Source organism: Salmo trutta, chromosome 22 (assembly GCF_901001165.1).
Source record: "Salmo trutta chromosome 22, fSalTru1.1, whole genome shotgun sequence".
Lineage (NCBI taxonomy): Eukaryota > Metazoa > Chordata > Actinopteri > Salmoniformes > Salmonidae > Salmo > Salmo trutta.
The window spans coordinates 36,263,640-36,287,485 of NC_042978.1; the positions used below are offsets into that span (position 1 = coordinate 36,263,640).

Consider the following 23,846-nt stretch of genomic DNA (forward strand, 5'->3'; position numbering starts at 1 on the left):
ATGTTTGATATTGCCTAGAACAGAGATGGGCAACTTTGATCGGGGTGGGGGCCACAAAAAAATCAGAACTCATCATGGGGGGCCTCAGTGGCTCGCGGGGTCTGCGTACCCACATCCATACACACACATGCAGCCAGAGCTGGCGCTAGCTTTTTGGGGTCCTTAAGCAACATTTTGTTGGGGGGCTGTTGAAGTTTTAGAGTTAAAGGTTAGGAAGCTTTTACTCACCAATGTAACAGTTTTGCTGATTGGCAGGAAGCCGTGATATATAAAACCGTATACCATGGGTATGACAAAACATTTATTTTTACTTCGCTAATTACGTTGGTAACCAGGCACCTCAGGGGTTTGTAGTATATTGCGTTACATCGTGCATAAGAACAGCCCTGAGCTGTGATATGTTGGCCATATACCACACCCTGTCGGGCTGTATTGCTTAAGTAACCAGATCATGAGTACAACGACTGTACAAACGTAGTTATGTTTTTGTATTATTACATATTTATTAAAGATGCATTATGCTGAAATCACTCCACTATTTACATTTACATTTTAGTCATTTAGCAGACGCTCTTATCCAGAGCGACTTACAGTAGTGAATGCATACATTTCATACAATTTCATACATATCATACATTTATTTTTTTCTGTGCTGGCCCCCCGTGGGAATCGAACCCACAACCCTGGTGTTGCAAACACCATGCTCTACCAACTGAGCTACAGGGAAGGCTATATTTCCTGGTTGAAAACATTTGAATAGTTTGCCTAATTTCAGTTTGTGACAAAACAAGCAAGTATAGTGTAAAGAATCATTCTACCATCTAAACTGCTGTGAAATATATTTTCCATAACCAAAACTGTAGTATTTTCAGCGGTTTGAAGCTTGTGTACAAACCTGAAAGTAAAATACTCAAAAACAAAACTTAAAAATAGGAAGCATAGAAATAGTGCACATATAACAGATCTACCACTTCTTAGACTTGATTTCAAAGAGTGACAGATCTATAACTCACATTGCTATGTGAATTTTGTCAAGTCGCCCAAGAAGTTACATATTGGAGCTTTAACTTATTTCTGGATATCTTCTAAACTAACCACAATGCACTATTTCTCAACATCATATGACGGATCTACTACTGAGTTCGTATGCTGGCACGGGGGAAAAAAGGGCAGGCGAAAAGACTTCCATATGTAAATTAATGATTAATAATACTCCCAATGAAAATCTAAAATAAATCTCTCAGCATGTTGCCCAGTTTTATCAGAATCTGTATACATCAGCCCAGCCAACTTCCAATATGGATATTTTCTTAGACAATGTAGCAAACATTGCTAAGAAGATAGATAATGATTTCAGGGATTTTTGTGATGATGAGGTATCTGAAATTGAGATAAAATACTGTATTAAAAGTCTTAAGGACAATAGGTCCCCTGGAAATGATGGTTTAATAAGCGAGTTTTATAAAGCATTCAATGATAAATTGATTCCTTTCATTCTTGCTATGTTTCAAGAATCAATAGAAAAAGGGGAGTTACCGGCTTCCTTAAAGCAAGGTGTAATTACTTTGATTCCCAAACCTAATAAGGATACTCTTTATATAGACAACTGGAGACCTATTAGCCTGTTGAATAATGATGGGAAATGATTGCCCTTGTATTTGCTAAGAGGTTGATGCAAGGCTTGCATCATATAATTGTTGAAGACCAATCTGATTTTATGCATGGTCGACACATTAGTAATAACATCAGGTTGATCTTAGATATGATTTACTATAATGACCTCATCCTTGATGATAGTTTTATTATGTTTGTTGATTTTTATAAAGCTTTTGACACTGTAGAACATAAGTTTATGTTCAAAGCAATACGCAGTTTTGGGTTTGGTGACTTTTTTTTGAAAACAGTCCAAACTTTATATAGTGGTTGTACTAGCTCTGTAAAATTAGCTCACGGGACATCCCAAAGATTTGATATTGGCCGTGGCATTACGCAGGGCTGCCCAATTAGTCCATTTTTATTTTTATTGGTTACTCAAATTATGGCTCTTCATATCAAGAAAGGGAATTTTCAAGGTGTTTCAGCACTTGGCAAGGAATTTAAACTATGTCAACTGGCTGATAGCACCATATTTTTAAGAGACAGGAATGAGGTTTCTAAAGCAGTTTCCTGTATTGAAGACTTTTCCTTAGTTTCGGGTTTGACAATTAATATCAGTAAGTCAGTCTTATTTCCACTCAAGGATTGTGTTTTACAGGAAGTATATGGTATCCCAATTAAAGATAAGGTAACTTATCTTGGAATTGTTATATGCAAGGATGAAAAACAAAGGAGTGAATTGAACTTTAACCCCATTATTGAGAAAACAAAGAAGAAATTGAACCTCTGGTTGATGAGAGATATTTTGTTATAGGTTCGGGTTTTATTATCCATAGCTGAAGGGTTATCCAGATCGGTTTATGTCTCGTTATCACTTGAATTACCCCCCTAAAATTGTAAAGGACTTAGATAAGATTCTTTATCATTTTATTTGGAGGAACAAGCCTCACTATCTACGAAAATATATTCTCACTAATACCCAAGAACAAGGAGGTCTTGAGGTTTTAGATTTCAATAATCTAAATAATACTTTTTAAAAGAAATCGGATTCTGAAGTATGTTAAGAACCAGAACAGTATTTGGAATGTCTTCCCTAAGTATTTATTTGAATCTGTTGGTGGTTTAGAATTTTTTGCTTCGATGTAATTTTGATATTGATAAAATCCCAGTAAAGTTGGCCAAATTCCATAAGAAGGCAATTTTAGCTTGGATGTTAGTGTATAAACACAATTTTTCCCCTCACAGATACTTTTCATGGAACAACAAAGATATACGATTAAAAAATAAGTCTCTTTTTTTTCATAAATGGTTTGAGAATACAATTATTTTGGTTGGTCAGTTACTGAATAAGGATGGATATCTACTCTCATATGGGGAATTTCTTGATAAGTTTAAAATTCCAATAACCCCGAAAGAATGTGCAATTGTTTGTGATGCGATTCCAAGGGGGGTTGTATCTCTTTTAAATTCCTCTGTGGTGGATGTAAGTAACATAGATTTACATGAAAATATATTCATTTGCAATATTAACATCAAAGATAAATGTAGTAATAAACAGATTAGGAATATGTTTTGTGATACTACAATTCCCTCAGCAAGATTCTTTTGGTCAAATATCTATGGTGATATACAATGGGGAAAAGCATGGAAAATTGCTAACAAATATTGTATCAGTAACAAAGTAAAGGAAGTTTCATTTAAAATGTTACATAGAATTTATCCTGTGAAACATGTTTTTGAAAGATTCAAGCTGAATATTGAATATAACTGTGATTTCTGTGGAATGGAGAAGGAGACCATTTTGCATTTGTTTTTTGCCGGTATTTAGAGTAGAATGTTTTGGATTGACATACAGCATTTTGTTACAAAAAAATAGGACTGCTTGTAGTATTTAATGGTTTTGATATAATTATTTATTTTAGAAGTTCTGACATAGATAAAGATGTAGTATATTTAATTCAACTGCCAATAATACTAGGTAAATTTCACATTCACAAATGCAAATGGTCTAATTCAAAACCTAACTTTTTTCACTTTATAAATGAGTTTAAACAATATGGCACCACTTTAACTAAAATGAAAAACAAAAAAGCAATTAAAACTTGTTGTATTATTAATGAATATGATTTGTTTGTTTCGGATTCCTGTCAATGTAAATAGTTTGTTTGTATGCTTGTTTGCATGTGACTATTCCTCTTTTGTTTGTTGATATTTGTTAATAATATTATTATTTTTTAAAGTATGCTGGCGCGGTAGCTAGCTCAATCTAGTTAACGTTAGCCACTAGCCAAGCTAGCATGTAATTACATTCCAGACCAAATGCTGGCGGTGGTGGATTGTAGCTCACCAATCACATGAAGTGTGATGTAAACAAGAGGCAAATGGGGCACGCAGGATTCTCTTCAGACTTTGGGGCATGCAGGATTCTCTTCAGACTTTGTGGCTGTGTTATCTAGTGGGAATCCGTTAGCACGGCAGACTCTGGTGCCTTCTTGCGGTGGGCTCAAAACAAAAGATAAAAGCATACCTGCTTGTTCTAATTTTGTAGTACCTATGTTTTGTAAACTTTTAGTCATGTTCTCTGTGAAGTAGGCTGCAGGAGTTTTGTAATTTTTCCACCTTGTCTGAGTGCTAGCTGAGAGACATCTGGAATATATCTATACTGAACAAAAATATAAACGCAAAATCTAACATTTTCAACGATTTGACGGAGTTAAAGTTCATATAAGGAAATCGGTCAATTTAAATAAAGAAATTTGGCCCTAACCTATGAATTTCATATGACTGGGCAGGGGCGCAGCCATGGGTGGGCCTGTCTCCCACTTGGCTTATGGTAGAGAAATTAACATTACATTCTCTGGCAACAGCTCTTGTGGACATTCCTGCAGTCAGCATGTCAATTGCGTGCTCCCTCAAAATTGAGACATCTGTGGCATTGTGTTGTGTGACCAAACTGCATATTTTAGAGTGGCCTTTTATTGTCCCAAGCACAAGGTGCATCTGTGTAATGATCATGTCAGGTGGATGGATTATCTTGGCAATGGAGAAATTATCACTAATAGGGATGTAAATGAATTTGTGCACGACAGTTGAGAGAATCTTTTTGTGTGTATGGAACATTTCTGTCATCTTTTATTTCAGCTCATGAAACATGGGACCAACACTACACATTGCGTTTTATATTTGTTTTCAGTATATTTTGGATTTCCTTGACTCTCCCTTGGCCCTGCGAACCCCCCCCCCCCCCTCCTTTTGATAGCTAACTCAGCCAGCACTCTTACGATCAATCTGTAAACCTTCTCTCTTTGTTTTTAATCTGTGGTTATGTTTTGGTTGTGTTAGTTGTGTTGTAGTTGGGCTCTTGTTTGCCGACCATAACTGTGGTGGCTGGATGGGCCCCAGCCATCAATGTGTAAGTCTCTGCACTCTCTTTGCTTTGATCTGTGGTTATGCTTTAGCTGTGTTCTAGCTGGTCTCTAGTAGTTGGGCTCATGCTTGCCGACCGTAACTGTGGTGGTTGGCTAGGCTAATAGCTAGTTGGTTAAATAGCTAACTTTAGCTAGCTGGCTAGCTTGCTGACTAAGATAACTGCATATAGCTAACATTCTTTGATAACTGGTTTGATGGCATTATGCATTTCCAAAACATTGGTTTACTTTAATGTAGCTAGGTGTTGATAGCAACTGGCTGACTCATGTAGCGCAAACAACATTAGCAGCCTGGTAGGGCTAACGTTAGCAGGCTGATATGGCTAACGTTAGCAGGCTGATATGGCTAACGTTAGCAGGCTGATATGGCTAACGTTAGCAGGCTGATATGGCTAACGTTAGCAGGCTGATATGGCTAACGTTAGCAGGCTGATATGGCTAACGTTAGCAGGCTGATATGGCTAACGTTAGCAGGCTGATATGGCTAGCAACCTTGCAAGTTTATTTGTAACAATACATTCATAAAGTATTTGCTTATAAGTTAGCAGAAAATGTAATTGAAAACAGAAATCATGAGTGCAAATGATTTGGTTTAATTTGAAGTTATACATTTGAAGTTATTTCTTTTGGAGTTTACATTTATAGGGAATAGGCTGGTTTACCGGGTCCTCCATATTACATCATCCCCTGGAAAAACATTTTCCGACATGACTTTGGCATCATTCAGAATTCTGATCGGTTTTATGTAGTAAATAGAAAATTAGGTGTAACTTTGTCTTGGGTCTTTTGATGCGTTTACTAATGCAAATCTATATGTTGCATGTGGTTACATATATGCTGCCTACCCTATAATTTCCTGCAATTCTACACATTTTGCCATGGTGCAGAGAGAATTTTATAGGCCAACTAATTTCATGAAATTGTAGTAATTTTGCCATGAAAAATTAGCAGTTTTTGATATGGTATGAGTGTGACTAACAAAATCAATGCTCCCACCCCCAAGTTGGTAATTCAACCATGATTACTACAAGTTTAGATAGCTTTCCGCTAGAATAATTTGCTAATCTAAAAATGTTTTGCTGACATGAGCTAATTGAGTGACTATCAATGACTGACATAACGAGAACTGCTGATTCACAACGGAATTTCCAAATTGCACAATGGGTATTCTACTAATCTTGTTGAGAGTTGACTTTTTTTGTGTGTGGAAATTGATCCATAGGCCTACAAAAGGGGGTGGAGTTGCCCATCCCTGGCCTAGAATAACACTAGTAAAGGAGATGATCTGTTATGTGAAGGGATACATGGCTCCAGGTCTCCCCAGGGCAGGGATAGTCTAGAGAGCATTTGTACCTGTGTCTCTGTGTGAGAGTAGCTGGTGTGGCGTGCAGGGGCCTGCATTGAGCAAGACTGTGGCGTGAGAGGAAAAAGGAGAAGCACTAGCATGATTAAGGAGAGAAGGGAAGTCTTGTAATCAGGAACATACTGTTTCAGAGAGATTTCTGGACTGAAGCTCTCCATCTTTCTCTATGTCATGCCACCCCTCTCATGCGACCCCCCCGCCCCTTGTCTCGCTCTCTTTCATGCCACCCCCTCTCTCTTTCTCTCTCTCACTCATGCCACCACCTCTCTATTTCTTTCTCTCTTTGCATGCCAAGTAACCATTCATTAAATTCAGAAAGTATCCATTCAGTTAAAGGGGCAATCTGCAGTTTTTAGACTTATACATTAGTCATATATTCCCATTGATTGTTTAAGAATATAACTTATAAATTTCTCATACGCTTAGTACAACTGTCACTAAACCACAACCCAAAATGTATAAGCTTGGTTTACACCAATGTTTGTAAATGTAAACAACCACTGTATAGCCTCAAAGCATGGTTTAAACAATCATTTTCGATACATACTATAGCTCTGTCTATGAATGTAAGAGTGGTTAGATTTCTCCAAGCCCATCCCTCAACTTTTTACCAAAACAAGGGGTGATCACTTTTTCAACTGCAGATTAGCCCTGTAAAGGACTCTTTTAATCATTCATGTTACAGTTACAACCAGTTGACATCTGAGAGCATTTGTACACGTATTTCCTTCTACATCAGAGTTTCCCAAACTAGGATGGGGTCATGAGAGCAAAAATTGCGCTGGGTTCATAGGGGTTACTTCAGTAACCTCCGGTAGCAGCTTGATGCGGTTGTAATAAACAGAGCAGATTCTGTTTTCTTTCAAAAAATGTCGCTCTATCTTTTGAACCATTTAGGCTAAACAATATTATGACCCCATCACTGAAGATAAGACTCTCAGGAACACGTATGTGTCTGTTTCCCTCTACAATGTCCACAAGCTGCACAGAACTCATTAGACCAGGCACTAAATCAGACTGGGGGAGGTCATCAATGATGATGTTCTTTTCTACACAGAAGATCATACAACATTCCCAGTACCTTTCTGATGCATTTCAGTCACTTCAAACCACACTTCCTTCATATTGAAATACTGTCAAAAGTATTGTCAGACTGATTTGTATTAGACTGTCACATCCCCAATTAAAAAAGTCAACATTGGCTGTTGATTACATCCCGCTTTTTACATTGTGTGGGTCTCGAAAAAAATGTACATTAAAATGGGGTCACGGGCCTCAACTTTGGGATCCCCTGCTTTACATTGTTGTTGTTAACGGCCTGTTGTAAGTTTGTACACACTAGCCTATAGCAACGTTGGAAGATGCCTGTTTGTTATGAAATGTATGTTAGTTATCAATAGTTACAGATCGCAACATTATTTTTGGCTCCAAGTAAGAAGGCTATTTTTTTCTGCAGTTGGTAGCGTTAGCTAGCGCTAGTCAGCTGTACCTGCGTCAAAACTCTGGTATTTTTCATCCTATAGCTCGTTCTTCATCTTCTTTTTAAATGGTGAGCCAACATGTTTTCAGCACTTTTATTTCCCTGACTTCCCAAAACTAGTTTCTCGTGCTTTCTCTTGTCTCTGCAGCAGACATATAGTGAGCAATATGTTTGGAATATCAAATCGCAATAAAATCCCAGTATCGAATCGCAATACATATCGAATCACAATGCATATCATTCCGGCACCTAAGTATCGTGATATCATATCGTTAGGTCCCTGGCTATTCCCAGCCATAGTTTATGTAATTGTATTGGGGTGTGAAACTGGCAACGCTTTCTCCTTTCAGGGTGGGTTTTGGCATCTGGGAGTGTCAAGGCTATTCAAGACAGATTCAAAGAGTTGATCTATTTTAAACTACTTGTGGAAATAATTGAAGGAGACTTGGGTACTCAGGTTTTGCATTGTGTGTAAGGTAAGAGTTGTGTTGCCTAGGGCTGTTCATCCTTGGCAGTCAGAGGAGTCTGAGTCAGCACATTCTGAGTGCCCCCTGGAAAAGGCATGTTGGACACACACACACACACACTGTGTGCTTTGCTGACAAGGAGAGAACAGTGAGCTGTACAGAACTCAAATTTCACCTCCTCAGTGTTGATCTACCTGCGACAGCAGACAGTATAGTCGGCTGCCTACCCGCCTGGCTCCCTTTCAGCTGAGAACTGCATTACCCAGAGGTCACTGGCTGCTCTGTCTCTGTTCCACCCCAAGGTAACGGCTCTAGCTCCACTACCCAGCCCAGCAGCTAGGGCTGTGACCGCCATGGAATTTTGGATGAGGGTTAATGGCCAGCCAAATGACTGCAGTCACCATAAAAACCGCTCAACACTTTTAACTCTCCTCTACTCCTGACTGCATGTGCTGTCATAAAAATAGAATGAATAGTACGGGTGTCCCAATTCCAGTCAATGACGGCGTAATGGGTGGACTGGCGGCCATTGCAAGAAAAAAAGCAGGAAGTAAAAGCAAGAAGTACCCATCAATATGTGCTGTGATTTGTTGATTCAACTCAACTGACATTACAAAAATACATTTCTTTGCATGAGCCAAATCAGTTAGCATAATTTAAATGAACATTCCACATTACCATATAAATGATTTCATCACAATACCAGGCGAGTGTGCCCATGAGTTTACCAGTGGTGGTTGTTCCCAAAAACTAAAATCGTACAAAAAACGGTTATGACGGTTATTTTATTTTTATGAAGGTCTTCCACCATAACCGTCGGTTACACAGTTATATGGTAATTGTGCCTGCCCTACCAGAAGCTGGGCTTTCTGCCCCTCTGACAGCCCTGTATCCCCCTTGTGGTTGTGGATCTTTACTCCCCTTAGCAACGTGGGTGGATTTACATTTACTAGCGTTGTTTTAATAGTATTGGATTGCACAAAAACAGTCTGTGGGAAACCAGAAATGAAATACAACTCCATTTCAACTTACTGTGCCGGAGGCCAGGACGGATGGTCGTTATGACAGGGAATTTGAGACAAAATATCTGAAGGATTGTATTATTAAACAGACTTTCCAAACGTGGGTCTGTTTACCTCATGTCAAAACTAAAGTCCCACACAAGTTATTCCTCTTTTGTCCACATATGGCATACATGCATAACTTTTATTTTGAGGTAAGGAGGGAGGAGGTAGGCCTACAACAGACCCACGTTTGGAAAGTAAGTTTAATAATATGATTCTTTTAGATATTTTGTCTCAAATTCCCTTCGTCATAATGACCATCCTGCCTACCGGCACAGTAAGTTGAAATGGAATTGAATTTCATTTCTGGCTTTGCACGGACTGTTTTTGTGCAATCCAGTACAATTAAAAGCACCGCTAGCGCATGTAAATCCACCCGCGTTGCTATAAACACCTACTCCCCTGGCTGTGGTTTAACTTGACAACCACACACCCAAAACGTCCTTGTACTTCTGTCTGTATAATCATAGAAAGAAAGTGTTAATGATTTGAGTGTGAAAAGAAAGTTAGTTATGGAGTTTAATGTTCATGTTGTGGACACTAGAAGTTGATGTGTATGTGTTGTTGAGAATGGGAATCCATGGACAGGCCTTGGAGACTGCTTGTTGGGGACAGTTATTTGAGGCATGTGTGACTGAAAGGGTGGGCTGTCTTCTGGATGCCTAAGGTCAAACACAGACAGGACATTGGATAAGAGTTAGGATGTTTGGGATGCCTTTAGAAGGTTCTTGGACATAAGGGAAGGGCGAGGACAACAGAAGTGCTAAGAATGTCTACTCCGTCCGACTCTGTCTCAGACAGGAAGTGGTCATGGGGGACAGGATGTTGCTCTGAGGATAGGAATGGGCGGAAGGAAAGGGTGTACATGTATACATACTGTGTGTGTGTGTGTGTGTGTGTGTGTGTGTGTGTGTGTGTGTGTGTGTGCGCATTAGCACAGACTATGTTTACACTACTCCAACTAGAGTGGTTTAAGTTTACATTACATTACAGGAGGATGTACGGTTGTCTAAAATTAGCCTAAACCATTGTGTGTTAAATTGGTGCACAAAATGCTGTTGTATGTAGGCCTGTCACTAGTGGCCTGATCAGAGGATGAGCACATCATTGTATGTAGGCTTGTCACTAGTGGCCTGATCAGAGGATGAGCACATCATTGTATGTAGGCTTGTCACTAGTGGCCTGATCAGAGGATGAGCACATCATTGTATGTAGGCTTGTCACTAGTGGCCTGATCAGAGGATGAGCACATCATTGTATCTAGGCTTGTCACTAGTGGCCTGATCAGAGGCTACCGAGTGGCGCAGCGGTCTAAGGCACTGCATCTCAGTGCTTGAGGCGTCACTACAGATACAGCCTGGAATCGAATCAAGGTATCACAACCGGCCGTGATTGGGAGTCCCATAGGGCGGCGCACAATTGTCCCAGCGTCGTCCGGGTTTGGCCGGTGTAGGCCGTCATTGTAAATAAGAAATTGTAGTAAAAGAATTTGTAGTAAAAATAAAATTATAGCACATCATTGTATGTAGGCCTGTAACCAGTTGCCTGATCAGAGGATGAGCACATTCATTAGGGAGAGGGGTGTGTGGGTGGAGGATTCCTCAAGCGTGTATGAGCCCCAAACCCTCCATCAGTGGCTCTTTTTGTGTAAGGCTGCCCATCCTTTGCTGTACCATAACTTACTTACTCTGAACATTATTTTCGTGCTGTGGCCATGTTGATGGAACCGGTGGTCTGGAACCAGTGGTCTCTGAAGTAGGGGGAGAGCAGCCAGATCAAGGGTACATCCCAAAAGGTACCTTATTCCCTATTAGGTAAAAAGTAGTGCACTAGGGAATAGGTGGCCATTTATGATGCAAGCCAGATAGGCTGTAGGGACTCTGGGTAGACCAGATAGCTCTGCCTGAGACCAGAAACAGCCCCATGGAGGGGTGCGGGACTTGTCCATAGAGCCGTGGGAGCGGACAGAAAAGGAGCAGGGGGGAGGGCGGGGATGCTAATGAGGACACGCCACATTCTCTCTGAGAGGGCATTGTTTGGAATAACGTAATCCTCTCCTCTCTGGGCTAGGGGAATAATTTTTTTTTTTTACCCTCTGGTCTCGCTCTTGTGCGCTCTTTCTCTCACTCTGCTCTGTTTATACCTCCAGTCCCCCCTTCACTACCCTGCCAACCATCATATAAACACTTCTGGCCTGGCTGCTCTATCTGTATGGTCTATAACCATAATCTTCAGTATGTTGAAGTGGACTGGAGTCCCTGTGTAGATAACTTCACACATTCCACAGGGCTGTTGTAGAGTGGACAGACCTGACTGTGCTGTAGATGGCTCTATCTTCTCATCTTTAGTCTGTCCTCTGGGGGTGTCCATCTTCACCCTTCTCTCTTAAAGAGAGAGAGGGCTACAGGATACCAAAATGCAGCCTTTGGCCAGGGCTGCATCCTTTTGACCGTTTGTGTGTGTTTTGGTGTTACTGGTATGTAATGAACATTGATGAATAGCACAGCAGTCTATAGGACTTTGTCTAGAATGTCTTTCTCTCTTTTCGCCCTCCATCCCTCCCTCCCTCTATCCCAAGCAAAGCACTGGAACACCTGAGAGCACATGTGAGGTGGAGAGGGTATCAGAGGACGAAAACCGGCAATCTCAGGAAAATATGATCATGCACAAACACACACACAAAGGGTTCTATAAGAAGAAACTGAGAAGCAGACAGATCTGGTTCAGTCAGCTGCTTTCATTCTTATTTTCTTTCTCCCTCTCTCTATCCCTTGCTCTCCCTCTTCCCCTTAGCCTCTCTCTAAAACTGGCTCCCGTGTGTGTGTGCGTGCGCAGGGGTACCATTAACGCAGAATTCAGAGCCCCCCCACCAAAAATAAAGACAACGCAGAAATATCTTGCTGCGTTTTGTAAACGCGGATCCAAAATGCTTCTTATTGTAATTTCTGCTCGACATCAGAATAATTTTGTGCTTCTGTTGAACTTCTCCACTCGGATGAGAATTGACGAACAGGGCATTCTATTGGCAGACAGCGCTCTGACTGATGTGTAACTACTTTCTCTGGTACTTTTCTCGGTGGAGCCTACTTCTCCATGGTAAAATGCAAGATTAACTTCAAGCGTAACAGGAAATGTAGCTGTCTACGTTCTTTCCATGATAAACATTTAGAAATAATGTTTATCCTGACCTTTTTCATTGTAAGCTCATTTACTTGTGTGGCTTCGATCCAAATAGCGTTGCAATTCTGTGGTCATCTGATGAAAATGAAGCTATTTTCTGCCAAATGTGTTGCAATAATGTATTCTCTGTGAAGGAAAACTATGGTTGCACGCCCCTGATCTCTATTGAATATAAAACGCAGGTGAAATGGTTTAAAACAGTTTTGGTCTGCATTATGAAAATGCTGATTGCGGAACTCAACATGACCCCTGGTATGTGTGGGTGGGTGACAGCCTACATGAGAGCACACCCATTCTTAAAGCGCTAAAAATAGTTTTTCTACACACACCTTAGCGCTGCTAAATATGTACACCACCAAGCACTGACCCAGTCAGTACTACAGGAGCTCCATCTGCTGCAGTTCTGGCTCAGACAAGGCTAATTTGCTACCTGTGCATGTGGTGGCCAAGGTTAAGACTTCCCTGGGACAGGAACTTTTTCATTTACTGAGGAAAGAAAGGGCTAGAGTTATGAATTACACCTACCCTTACACCTGCTCTCCATTCCTTAACACTGACCGTCCAGTCACCCCTCAGCCACTAGACCGATAAATTATATGGCACGTGACCTGTGACTAACCTCACCTAAACACAACGAGGCACACACACACAGAGACACACACACTCACAGAGAGACACACACACGCACAGAGAGAGAGAGAGAGAGAGAGAGACCCTCTCTCCCCCATCTCTGTCTATCTTACTTGGAAGATTCTTCTTAAAAATCTTTCTCTCAGCAGGAGCATCTGAGATTTTATGCTATTGTTTGTTTTCTCCAACCCCCCTCCCTCCAGGTAAGCCGCAGTGTGTGGGTGGAGCAGACCGGGTGCAGCTGACGGGTGTGTTTAATGTGAGGAAGGGTAAGCTGGCCCTGCCTGTCAACCGGTGGTCACGACGACACGTCACCCTGAGTGGCACCTGTCTCATCGTCTCTTCCGTCAAATACGCTCACACCGGCAAGATGCACATCCTGCCCCTCATCGGTGGAAAGGTACTGAACACACACACACACACACACCAGGGTTTCCGTTAGGAAAATGTGATGCCGGACAACATGACCAGGAAGATTTTAATTTACTGGCTGTTTTTGAGAAATTACCGGACCCATATGCATTGGGTTACTCTCTGAGCAATGTACTGGACCCATATGCATTGGGTTACTCTCTGAGCGATGTACTGGACCCATATGCATTGGGTTACTCTCTGAGCGATGTACTGGACCCATATGCATTGGGTTACTCTCTGAGCGATGTACTGGACCCATATGCATTGGGTTACTCTCTGAGCGATGTACTGGACCCATATGCATTGGGTTACTCTCTGAGCGATGTAATGGACCCATATGCATTGGGTTACTCTCTGAGCGATGTACTGGACCCATATGCATTGGGTTACTCTCTGAGCGATGTACTGAACCCATATGCATTTGGTTACTCTCTGAGCGATGTACTGGACCCATATGCATTGGGTTACTCTCTGAGCGATGTACTGGACCCATATGCATTGGGTTACTCTCTGAGCGATGTACTGGACCCATATGCATTGGGTTACTCTCTGAGAGATGTACTGGACCCATAGTGCCCTCGAAGCTCATCACTAAGCTAAGGACCCTGGGACTGAACACCTCCCTTTGCAACTGGATCCTGGACTTACTGACGGGCCACCCCCAGGTTGTAAGGATAGGCAACAACATGTCTGCCACGCTGATCCTCAACACTGGGGCCCCTCAGGGGTGCATGCTTAGTCCCCTCCTGTTCACCTATGACTGCGTGGCCAAACACGACTCAAATCAAATGTTATTTGTCACATGCGCCGAATACAACAGGTGTAGACCTTACAGTGAAATGCTTACTTACAAGCCCTTAACCAACAATGCAGTTTTAAGAAAATGCCTCCCCCCCCCCAAAAAAAATATGAGAGATATATAATTAACGAACAGCAGTAAAATATCAATAGTGGGGCTATTTACAGGGGGTATCGGTACAGAGTCAATGTGCGGGGGCACCGGTGTCGAGGTAATTGAGGTAATATGTACATGTAGGTAGAGTTTAAAGTGACTATGCATAGATATTTAAAGAGAGTAGCAGCAGTGTAGAAGGAGGGGGGGGTCAATGCAAATAGTCTGGGTAGCCATTTGATTAGATGTTCAGGAGTCTTATGGCTTGGGGGTAGAAGCTGTTTAGAAGCCTCTTGGACATAGAGTTGGTGCTCCGGTACCGCTTGCCATGCGGGAGCAGAGAGAACAGTCTATGACTAGGGTGGCTGGAGTCTTTGATCATTTTTATAGGTGCAAGCTTGGTCCTCCTTTTCCTGTAGTCCACAATCATCTCCTTGATTGTCTTGATTATGTTGAGGGAGAGGTTGTTGTCCTTGCACCACACGATCAGGTCTCTGTCTCATCGTTGTCGGTGATCAGGCCTACCACTGTTGTGTCATCGGCAAACTTAATGATGGTGTTGGAGTCGTGCCTGGCCGTGCAGTTATGAGTGAACAGGAAGTACAGGAGGGGACTGAGCACGCACCCCTGAGGGGCCCCCATGTTGAGGATCAGTGTGGCGGATGTGTTGTTACCTACCCTTACCACATTGTGGTGGCCCGTCAGGAAGTCCAGGATCCAGTTGCAGAGGGAGGTGTTTAGTCCCAGGGTCCTTAGCTTAGTGATGAGCTTTGAGGGCACTATGGTGTTGAACGCTGAGCTGTAGTCAATGAATAGCATCATTAAGTTTGCTGACGACACAATAGTGTTAAACCTGATTACCGACAACGATGAGACAGCCTATAGGGAGGAGGTCAGAGACCTGGCAGTGTGGTGCCAGGACAACAACCTCTCTCTCTCTCAATGTGAGCAATATAAAGGAGCTGATCGTGGACGACAGGAAAAGGGGTGGCCGAACAGGCCCCCACTGACGGGGCTATAGTGGAGCAGGTCGAGAGTTTCAAGTTCCTTAGTGAACATATCACCAACAAACTATCATGGTCCAAACACACCAAGACAGTCGTAAAGAGGGCACGACAACACCTCAGGAGACTGAAAAGATTTAGCATGGGTCCCCAGATCCTCAAAAAGTTCTACAGCTGCACCATCTAGAGCATCCTGACCGTTTGCATCACCGCCTGGTATGGCAACTGCTCGGAATCTGACCATAAGGCGCTAAAGAGGATAGTGCGTACTGCCCAGTACATCACTGGGGCAAAGCTTCCTGCCATCCAGGACATGTATACTAGGCTGTGTCAGAGGAAAGCACAAAAAATTGTCAGACTCCAGTCACCCAAGTCATAGAATAGACTGTTCTCTCTGCTACCGCATGGCAAGCGGTACAGGAGTGCCAAGTCTAGGACCAAAAGGCTCCTTAACAGCTTCTACCCCCAAGCCATAAGACTGCTGAACAATTAATCAAATGCCCACCCAGACTATTTACATTGACACCCCACCCCCCTTTTGTTTTTACACTGCTGCTACTTGCTGTTTATTATTGATGCATAGTCACTTTATCCCTACCTACATGTACAAATTACCTCGACTGACCTGTACCCCCGCACATTGACTCGGTAGCGGAATATAGCCTCGTTATTGTAATTAAACTGTTAAAAAAAGTGTTTTTTTATTTGGTAAATATTTTCTTAACTCTTTCTTGAACTGCATTGTTGGTTAAGGGCTTGTAAGTAAGCATTTCACGGTAAGGTCCACACCAGTTGTATTCGGCGGCATGTGACAAATTTGAAGGAATTGTCCGTAGAGCTCCAAGACAGGATTATGTCGAGGCACAGATCTGGGGAAGTGTACAAAAAAATGTATGCAGCATTGAAGGTCCCCAAGAACACCGTGACCTCCATCATTCTTAAATAGAAGAAGTTTGGAACCATCAAGACTCTTCCTAGAGTTGGCCGCCCGGCCAAACCGAGCAATCAGGGGACAAGGGCCTTGGTCAGGGAGGTGACCAAAAACCTGCTGGTCACTCTGACAGAGTTCCTCTGTGGAGATGGGAGAACCTTCCAGAAGGACAACCATCTCTACCACACCACCAATCAGGCCTTTATGGTAGATTGGCCAGGTGGAAGCCACTCTTCAGTAAAAGGCACATGACAGCCCGCTTGGAGTTTGCCAAAAGGCACCTAAAGACTCTCAGACCATGAGAAACAAGGTTCTCTGGTCTGATGAAACCAAGATTGAACTCTTTGGCTTCATAGCCAAGTGTCACGTCTGGAGGAAACCTGGCACCATCCCTACGGTGAAGTATGGTGGTGGCAGCATCATGCTGTGGGAATGTTTGTCATTGCCAGGGACTGGGAGACTAATCAGGATCTAGGCAAATATGAACGGAGCAAGGTACAGAGATCCTAGCTGAAAACCTGCTCCAGAGCGCCCAGACCAGAGCGAAGGTTCACCTTCCAACAGGACAACAACCCTAAGCACACAGCCAAGACAATGCAGGAGGGGCTTTGGGACAAGTCTCTGAATGTCCTTGAGTGGCCCAGCCAGAGCGCGGACTTGAACCCGATCGAACATTTCCGGAGAAACCTGAAAATAGCTGTTCAGCGACGCACCCCATCCAACCTGACAGAGCTTGAGAGGATCTGCAGAGAAGAATGGGAGAAACTCCCCAAATACAAGTGTGCCAAGCTTGTAGTGTCATACCCAAGAAGACTCAAGGCTGTAATCGCTGCAAAAGGTGCTTCAAGAAAGTACTGAGTAAAGGGTCTGAATACTTATGTAAATGTCATATTTCAGTTTTTATTTTTTTATAAATTAGCAAAAACAATACCATATTTTTACTTTGTCATTATGGGGTATTGTGTGAAGATATTTTTTTTTTTTTCATCAATTTAATACATTTTAGAATAAAGCTGGAACGTAACAAGGGGTCTGAATACTTTCCGAAGCCACTGTAGTTACCTGTTTTTTTGGTTATGAATAAGTCAACATATATTCCCCATTTGCAGGATACTAAGCTACTTTTGCATTCTTGCAATGCAGTACTTCAACCACTAGAAACTGCACTTAGACTTGGTCTAAGGTTTGCGGGAGGATAAGCACATTCTCACGTCAAGTTTTTAGTTTTTTTATAAATGCCAACTTTTGCGTGAACTGGCACACACATGTTTTGAGGCATATTTTGTGTGTATTCAACGTTTATAAATGAGACCCCTGGCATGCTGCGTGAAAATGTAGGAAGTTGGGGATTTCTGATTGTCTTAACTCACCACATCCACCACTAATAAGCTGAACTTTAAGTCATCAGTCAGTTTTTTATTTTTACATCCATTACAATGATAATAGTTCCTCACAGTATTTGAAACATCTTTCCAACAATCTCCCTCTCGTTAATCGCCAAGCATCAGTGTGAAAGACCAACATATCATGATCTGATGATCACACACATTATATATAAAAGGTATGTGGACACCTCTTCAAATTAGTGGATTTGGCTATTTCAGCCACACCCGTTGCTGACAGGTGTATCAAATTGAGGACACACCCATGCAATCTCCATAGACAAACATTGGCAGTAGAATGGCCTTACTGAAGAGCTCAGTGACTTTCAGCGTGGCACTGTCATAGGATGCCACCTTTCCAACAACTCAGTTCGCCAAATTTCTTCCCTGCTAGAGCTGCTCCGGTCAACTGTAAGTGCTGTTATTGTGAAGTGGGAATGTCTAGGAACAACAACGGCTCAGCCGCAAAGTGGTAGGCCACACAAATTCACAAAAGGTAACCGCTGAGTGATAAAGTGCATAGCTCGTAAAAATCGTCTGTCCTCAGTTGCAACACTCACTACCGTATTCCAAACTGCCTCTGGAAGCAATGTCAGCACAAGAACTGTTCGTCGAGAGCTTCATGAAATGGTTGTCCATGGCCGAGCAGCCATTTTCAAGCCTAGGATCACCATGCACAATGCCAAGCGTCTGCTGGAGAGGTGTAACGCTCGCCGCTATTGGACTCGGGAGCAGTGGAAATGTTTTATCACACCTCATCTGGCAGTCCGAAGGACAAATCTGTGTTTGGCGGATGCTAGGAGATTGCTACCTGCCCGAATGCATAGTGCCATCTGTACATTTTGGAGAAGGAATAATGGTCTGGGGCTGTTTTTCATGTTTCGGGCTAGGCCCCTTAGTTCCAATGAAGGGGAATCTTAATGCTACAGCATACAATGACATTCTAGACAATTCTGTGCTTCCAACTTTTTGGGGAAGGCCCTTTCCTGTTTCAGCATGAGAATTCCTCCATACACAAAGCGGTGTCCATACAGAAATAGTTTGTTGAGATCGGTGTTGTAGAACCTCAACCCCCTCAAACACCTTTTGGATGAATTGGAACACAGACTGCGAGCCTGGCATAATCGTCCAACATCAGTGCCGACCTCACTAATGCTTTTTGTGGCTGAATGGAAGCAAGTCCCCGCAGCCATGTTCCAACATCTAGTGGAAAGCCTTCCCAGAAGAGTGGATGCTGTTATAGCAGCGAAGGGGGACCAACTCCATATTAATGCCCATGATTTTGGAATGAGATGTTCGATGAGCAGGTGTCCACATACTTTTGGTAATGTAGTGTATATCCGGTGGAAACATAAAATACCTCAACACCTTTCCCTTGTGCAAAAACAGATGTCTGTCCTGAGCTCACTGGCACAGGAAACTCTGAGGGCCCGGAATTCGCTACTTGATACAATGTTCGCTAGTCATCGCTCAGGTCAAGACCGATTTAAAAAGGGAGGCACAGTAGAGAGATGAATGTGAGTGAAAGAATCTGCATTTTCATCAGGATATTTTCTACTATTTTTATTTGTTGAATTTATGTAGGCTATTTTTACTTAGTTGACAATAGAAGGAATAGGCCTATTGCTGCATTGCTTAGGCAATCTCTGAGTTCGATGCGCTTATTTATTTAGTTGCCAGTGGATCACGATGTATCAATGTGTCCGAATGGCTGGTGCTCTCGCATTAGTTTAATATTTACTTTTAGATTTTTAGCATTTTAATTCAGATTATACAAAACAAAAACTTTATTATTGAAAGTAAATTGTTCCACAAATATGCACAGTAAAATCATAACTGGCACGCAGATCGGTAGCAATGGTAGGATAAATTGTTTTCCCCCTATGACGTTGTTATTAAAGAATTGCCTTTGTTTCGTTGTCTGATTTTGGCTAGGCTACTTTGAAGCAAGGTAAGAAATGCCTCATAATATGAACTAAAACATTCAGGTTTCAAACAATGAAGTATGTTTTCAAAATGCATAGCTCACATTGTAAGGTGGTGGGTGACCTGCTGATAGCCTGCCTGTACTCAAATGCTGAATGGGAGGCCTGCTTCAATTACCAAATAAAAATGGTAGCTCTCTTTAATCGTGGCCATCAAAACTGTTTTAATACTCAATTACATTTAGAATTGTTGCCCAATGACCGGGCTTATAAAAACCAATATTCGACTCCAGCAGCAACCAGCTCTGTAGGCCTATGCTGTGCGTCTAATAGTTGTTGGATAAGTAAGATGCATGACAACTAACGTAAATACACACGCCAATTTAACTCCACAAAATTAGAAAAATGAACCTATAGACTAGTAAGCATGATGGTTAAATGTGTTTCCATTGACTGGTATTTCCATCACTCAATAAAAATCTGTATTTTGCAGTGAGAATTTTCTTCTTCTCCCAGTCGATTTGGCCGGCAACTATTTTTATTGGATTTTCATTTCTTTGTTGGCCTAAAGCCGGCATTTACTGACTAACTGAAATCCTGACACACACAAACACACTAGAGATGGGGAAAGGTTGTTCGATTATCCGAATGGTTGTTAGTATTTGATTACTTGTGTGACTATTAATTTGAGAAAAAAATGACAAATTAGGTCTAAATTAACAATGAAAATAGTCATGACATTTTTAATACAAGGATATTCCATGACATTGGAAATAATTAATTTAATAAGACAACATATGCACCCCATTAACAGACTGGTAGCCTTCACGCGTGTAGATTATTTTTTTTTTGGTCGGCCAATCAAAGCGGCACTACAGTCAGAGGCTCCATGGGTAGCAAGATAAGTGAGAGATCACAGAAGTAATGCAAAATGGAATTAAGTCAGCTGGAGGAGTAGGCTGCAACAAGCAACTAACAGGTAGGCATTTTTATTTTTTTTAATCTGAATGTAGTTTTAATTTGACAAGGACTGGGAGCGTTGCTAAACAAGCTAGCTGGCTAGTTTAGCTAGCTTTTATTCTCCAATTTGCTGCAACAAAGACCGGAACTGTCTGATGGGATGATAAATATATGGCTAGCTACAAGTTCAGTCGTGAGTTGGCTATCCTTTGCCTCTCTCTCCCTCACTGCACACTGCTTCCACACACTCCCCCGCCACACACTAATTGGCACATGACTCCCTCCCTGCTATTTTCCCCTGGCTGGCAGTTGTCACATTGTTTTTGGTCTCTAATCGCAGAGCTAATCACTCTTTCTCTCTCTGTGTGTTGTTCAGGTGGAGGAGGTGAGGAGACACAGTCACTGTCTAGCCTTCAGTTCTTCTGGTCCCCAGAGTCAGACCTACTACATCAGCTATGACTCCTACACAGAACACCTCCGCTGGCACAGACAGGCTGCCAAGGTACCTACGCGCCCGCTTGTGTGTGCTCAGAGTTGAGTTGCAAGTCTTCAAGTTGTTAGCAATCTGGAAAATGAAAACCCTTTTGTCTCTTACTCCTTTTCTTTCTCTCTCCTTTCTCTCTCCTATCTCTCTCCAATCTCTCTCCTTTCTCCTTTCTCTCTCCTATCTCTCTCCTTTCTCTCTCCTATCTCTCTCCTTTCTCTTACCCTCTCTCCCTCCATCAGATAGTGTCTCAGAGGGTGAGTTCTGTGGACCTGTCATGTTGCAGTCTGGAGGAGCTGCCATCTCCGCTGTTCTACAGCCAGGACCTGACCCACCTCAACCTCAAACACAACTTTCTGACGGGCCTCACACATCTCACCAGGTATGTACCCCTGCAGGCTGTGGGAAGAGGTGGTAGGATGGAATGGAGGGAGTGGGGGGAGAAGAAAAGGGAAGGAACTGAGAGATATGGGCTAGGGTGGCTCCGGAGAACGGCTCAATATATACCTCTGGAAGGAGGGAGGGGTTAAGAGAGGAGTGATGTGGGCAGTTTGTCCTTCGACATCCTCTCTCTCTCGCTCTCTCCATCTCTGGGTATCGCCATATGGTCGCAAGGTTAGAGGATTAGATTCACCTACAGATCTGTGTTTGTGTTCCCATAGGATTGATTTGGTCTAAGAAAACAGGTTGGGGTTGATTTAGAAGCAGACGTCAGCGGAATTAGGAGGGGAAATCCGAGCTTGAGTTATTTCTTTATTATATATACACACACACCGTTTCCCTCTGGAGCTTTCATTAATCTATGGCCAGTTATTCCCAGACCTCTCACCTATGACCTGTTTTTGGAGTCACGGTCTGCAAGCCAAGAGACATGATTGGTCCAAAACACAACGACTGCATTTTGATTGGCTCCTCTTCAGTGACCTTTAGCCAGGGTTGGGGCCCAGCAGTGTCATTGACTGCGGTCAGGTTCTCGCTTCTTCTCCTTCTAACTAACCCTTCTATGCTTACAGTAATACAATGCTCCCCACCATGGAGACTGTCTATGTCCCAAATGGCTCCCTATTCTCTATAGTGTACACTATTCCCTATATATTTCCCTGTGGGCCCTGGTCAAAAGTAGTACACTATATAGGGAATAGGGTCCCATTTGAGATGCACCCTCTGTCCCAGGCCTGGTGTAGTGTTACAGTTAGTGTTTCAGTGTGAGCTGCTCTGCTTTGGGAGACATCAGACAGTGGGGATGGATGGGGAGATGGGACAGGACCGGACTGGTGCAGAACAACAACAACAAAAACTCCCATGAATAATCTTCCCATCTGCTCACTCTGCTCACTCTGCTCACTCTGCTCACACTGCTCACTCTGCTCACTCTGCTCACACTGCTCACACTGCTCACTCTGCTCACTCTGCTCACACTGCTCTCACTCTGCTCACACTGCTCTCACTCTGCTCACTCTGCTCACACTGCTCTCACTCTGCTCACACTGCTCTCACTCTGCTCACTCTGCTCACACTGCTCTCACTCTGCTCACACTGCTCTCACTCTGCTCACACTGCTCTCACTGCTCAACTTTCAGCATCAAACAATGGTTAGGAAAACAGACCCTTGCCTTGCCGGAGAAGAGAAACAGAGGGGGTAACGACAGGGTTGTGGGTTCGATTCCCACAGGGGACCAGTATGGAGAAAAAAATGTATGCATTCACCACTGTAAGTCGCTCTGGATAAGAGAGTCTGCTAAAATGACTGAAATGTAAAATGTGAAAAACACTATATCCATCCTCCTCTCACACACTCTGCATATCAAATAAAAAATCAAAATCAAATTTATTTTTTATATAGCCCTTCGTATATCAGCTGAAATCTCAAAGTGCTGTACAGAAACCCAGCCTAAAACCCCAAACAGCAAGCAATGCATGTGAAAGAAGCACGGTGGCTAGGAAAAACTCCCTAGGAAAAACTCCCTAGGAAAAACTCCCTAGAAAGGCCAAAAACCTAGGAAGAAACCTAGAGAGGAACCAGGCTATGAGGGGTGGCCAGTCCTCTTCTGGCTGTGCCGGGTGGATATTATAACAGAACATGGTCAAGATGTTAAAATGTTCATAAATGACCAGCATGGTCAAATAACAACAATCATTGTAGTTGTCGAGGGTGCAACAAGCACGTCCGGTGAACAGGTCAGGGTTCCGTAGCCGCAGGCAGAACAGTTGAAACTGGAGCAGCAGCATGGCCAGGTGGACTGGGGACAGCAAGGAGTCATCATGCCAGGTAGTCCCGAGGCATGGTCCTAGGGCTCAGGTCCTCCGAGAGAAAGAAAGAAAGAGAGAAAGAGAGAATTAGAGAGAGCATATTTAAATTCACACAGGACACCGGATAAGACAAGAGAATACTCCAGATGTAACAGACTGACCCTAGCCCCCCGACACATAAACTACTGCAGCATAAATACTGGAGGCTGAGACAGGAGGGATCAGAAGACACTGTGGCCCCATCCGATGATACCCCCGGACAGGGCCAAACAGGCAGGATATAACCCTACCCACTTTGCCAAAGCACAGCCCCCACACCACTAGAGGGATGTCTACAACCACCAACTTACCGTCCGAAGACAAGGCCGAGTATAGCCCACAAAAATCTCCGCCATG

The 23,846-nt window shown here is 42.8% G+C and overlaps 1 protein-coding gene across 2 annotated transcripts in view; it reads left to right on the forward strand.

Moving 5' to 3' along the window:
- Positions 1-23,846, forward strand: part of LOC115158657 (PH domain leucine-rich repeat protein phosphatase 1) — a 62,122-nt gene that overhangs the window by 2,965 nt on the left and 35,311 nt on the right. For both annotated transcript variants that reach the window (XM_029707846.1, XM_029707847.1), the window contains exons 2-4: positions 13,412-13,608; positions 21,093-21,218; positions 21,443-21,582. In XM_029707846.1, coding sequence (XP_029563706.1) covers positions 13,412-13,608; positions 21,093-21,218; positions 21,443-21,582 — 463 coding nt within the window. The remainder of the gene's footprint in view (positions 1-13,411; positions 13,609-21,092; positions 21,219-21,442; positions 21,583-23,846) is intronic.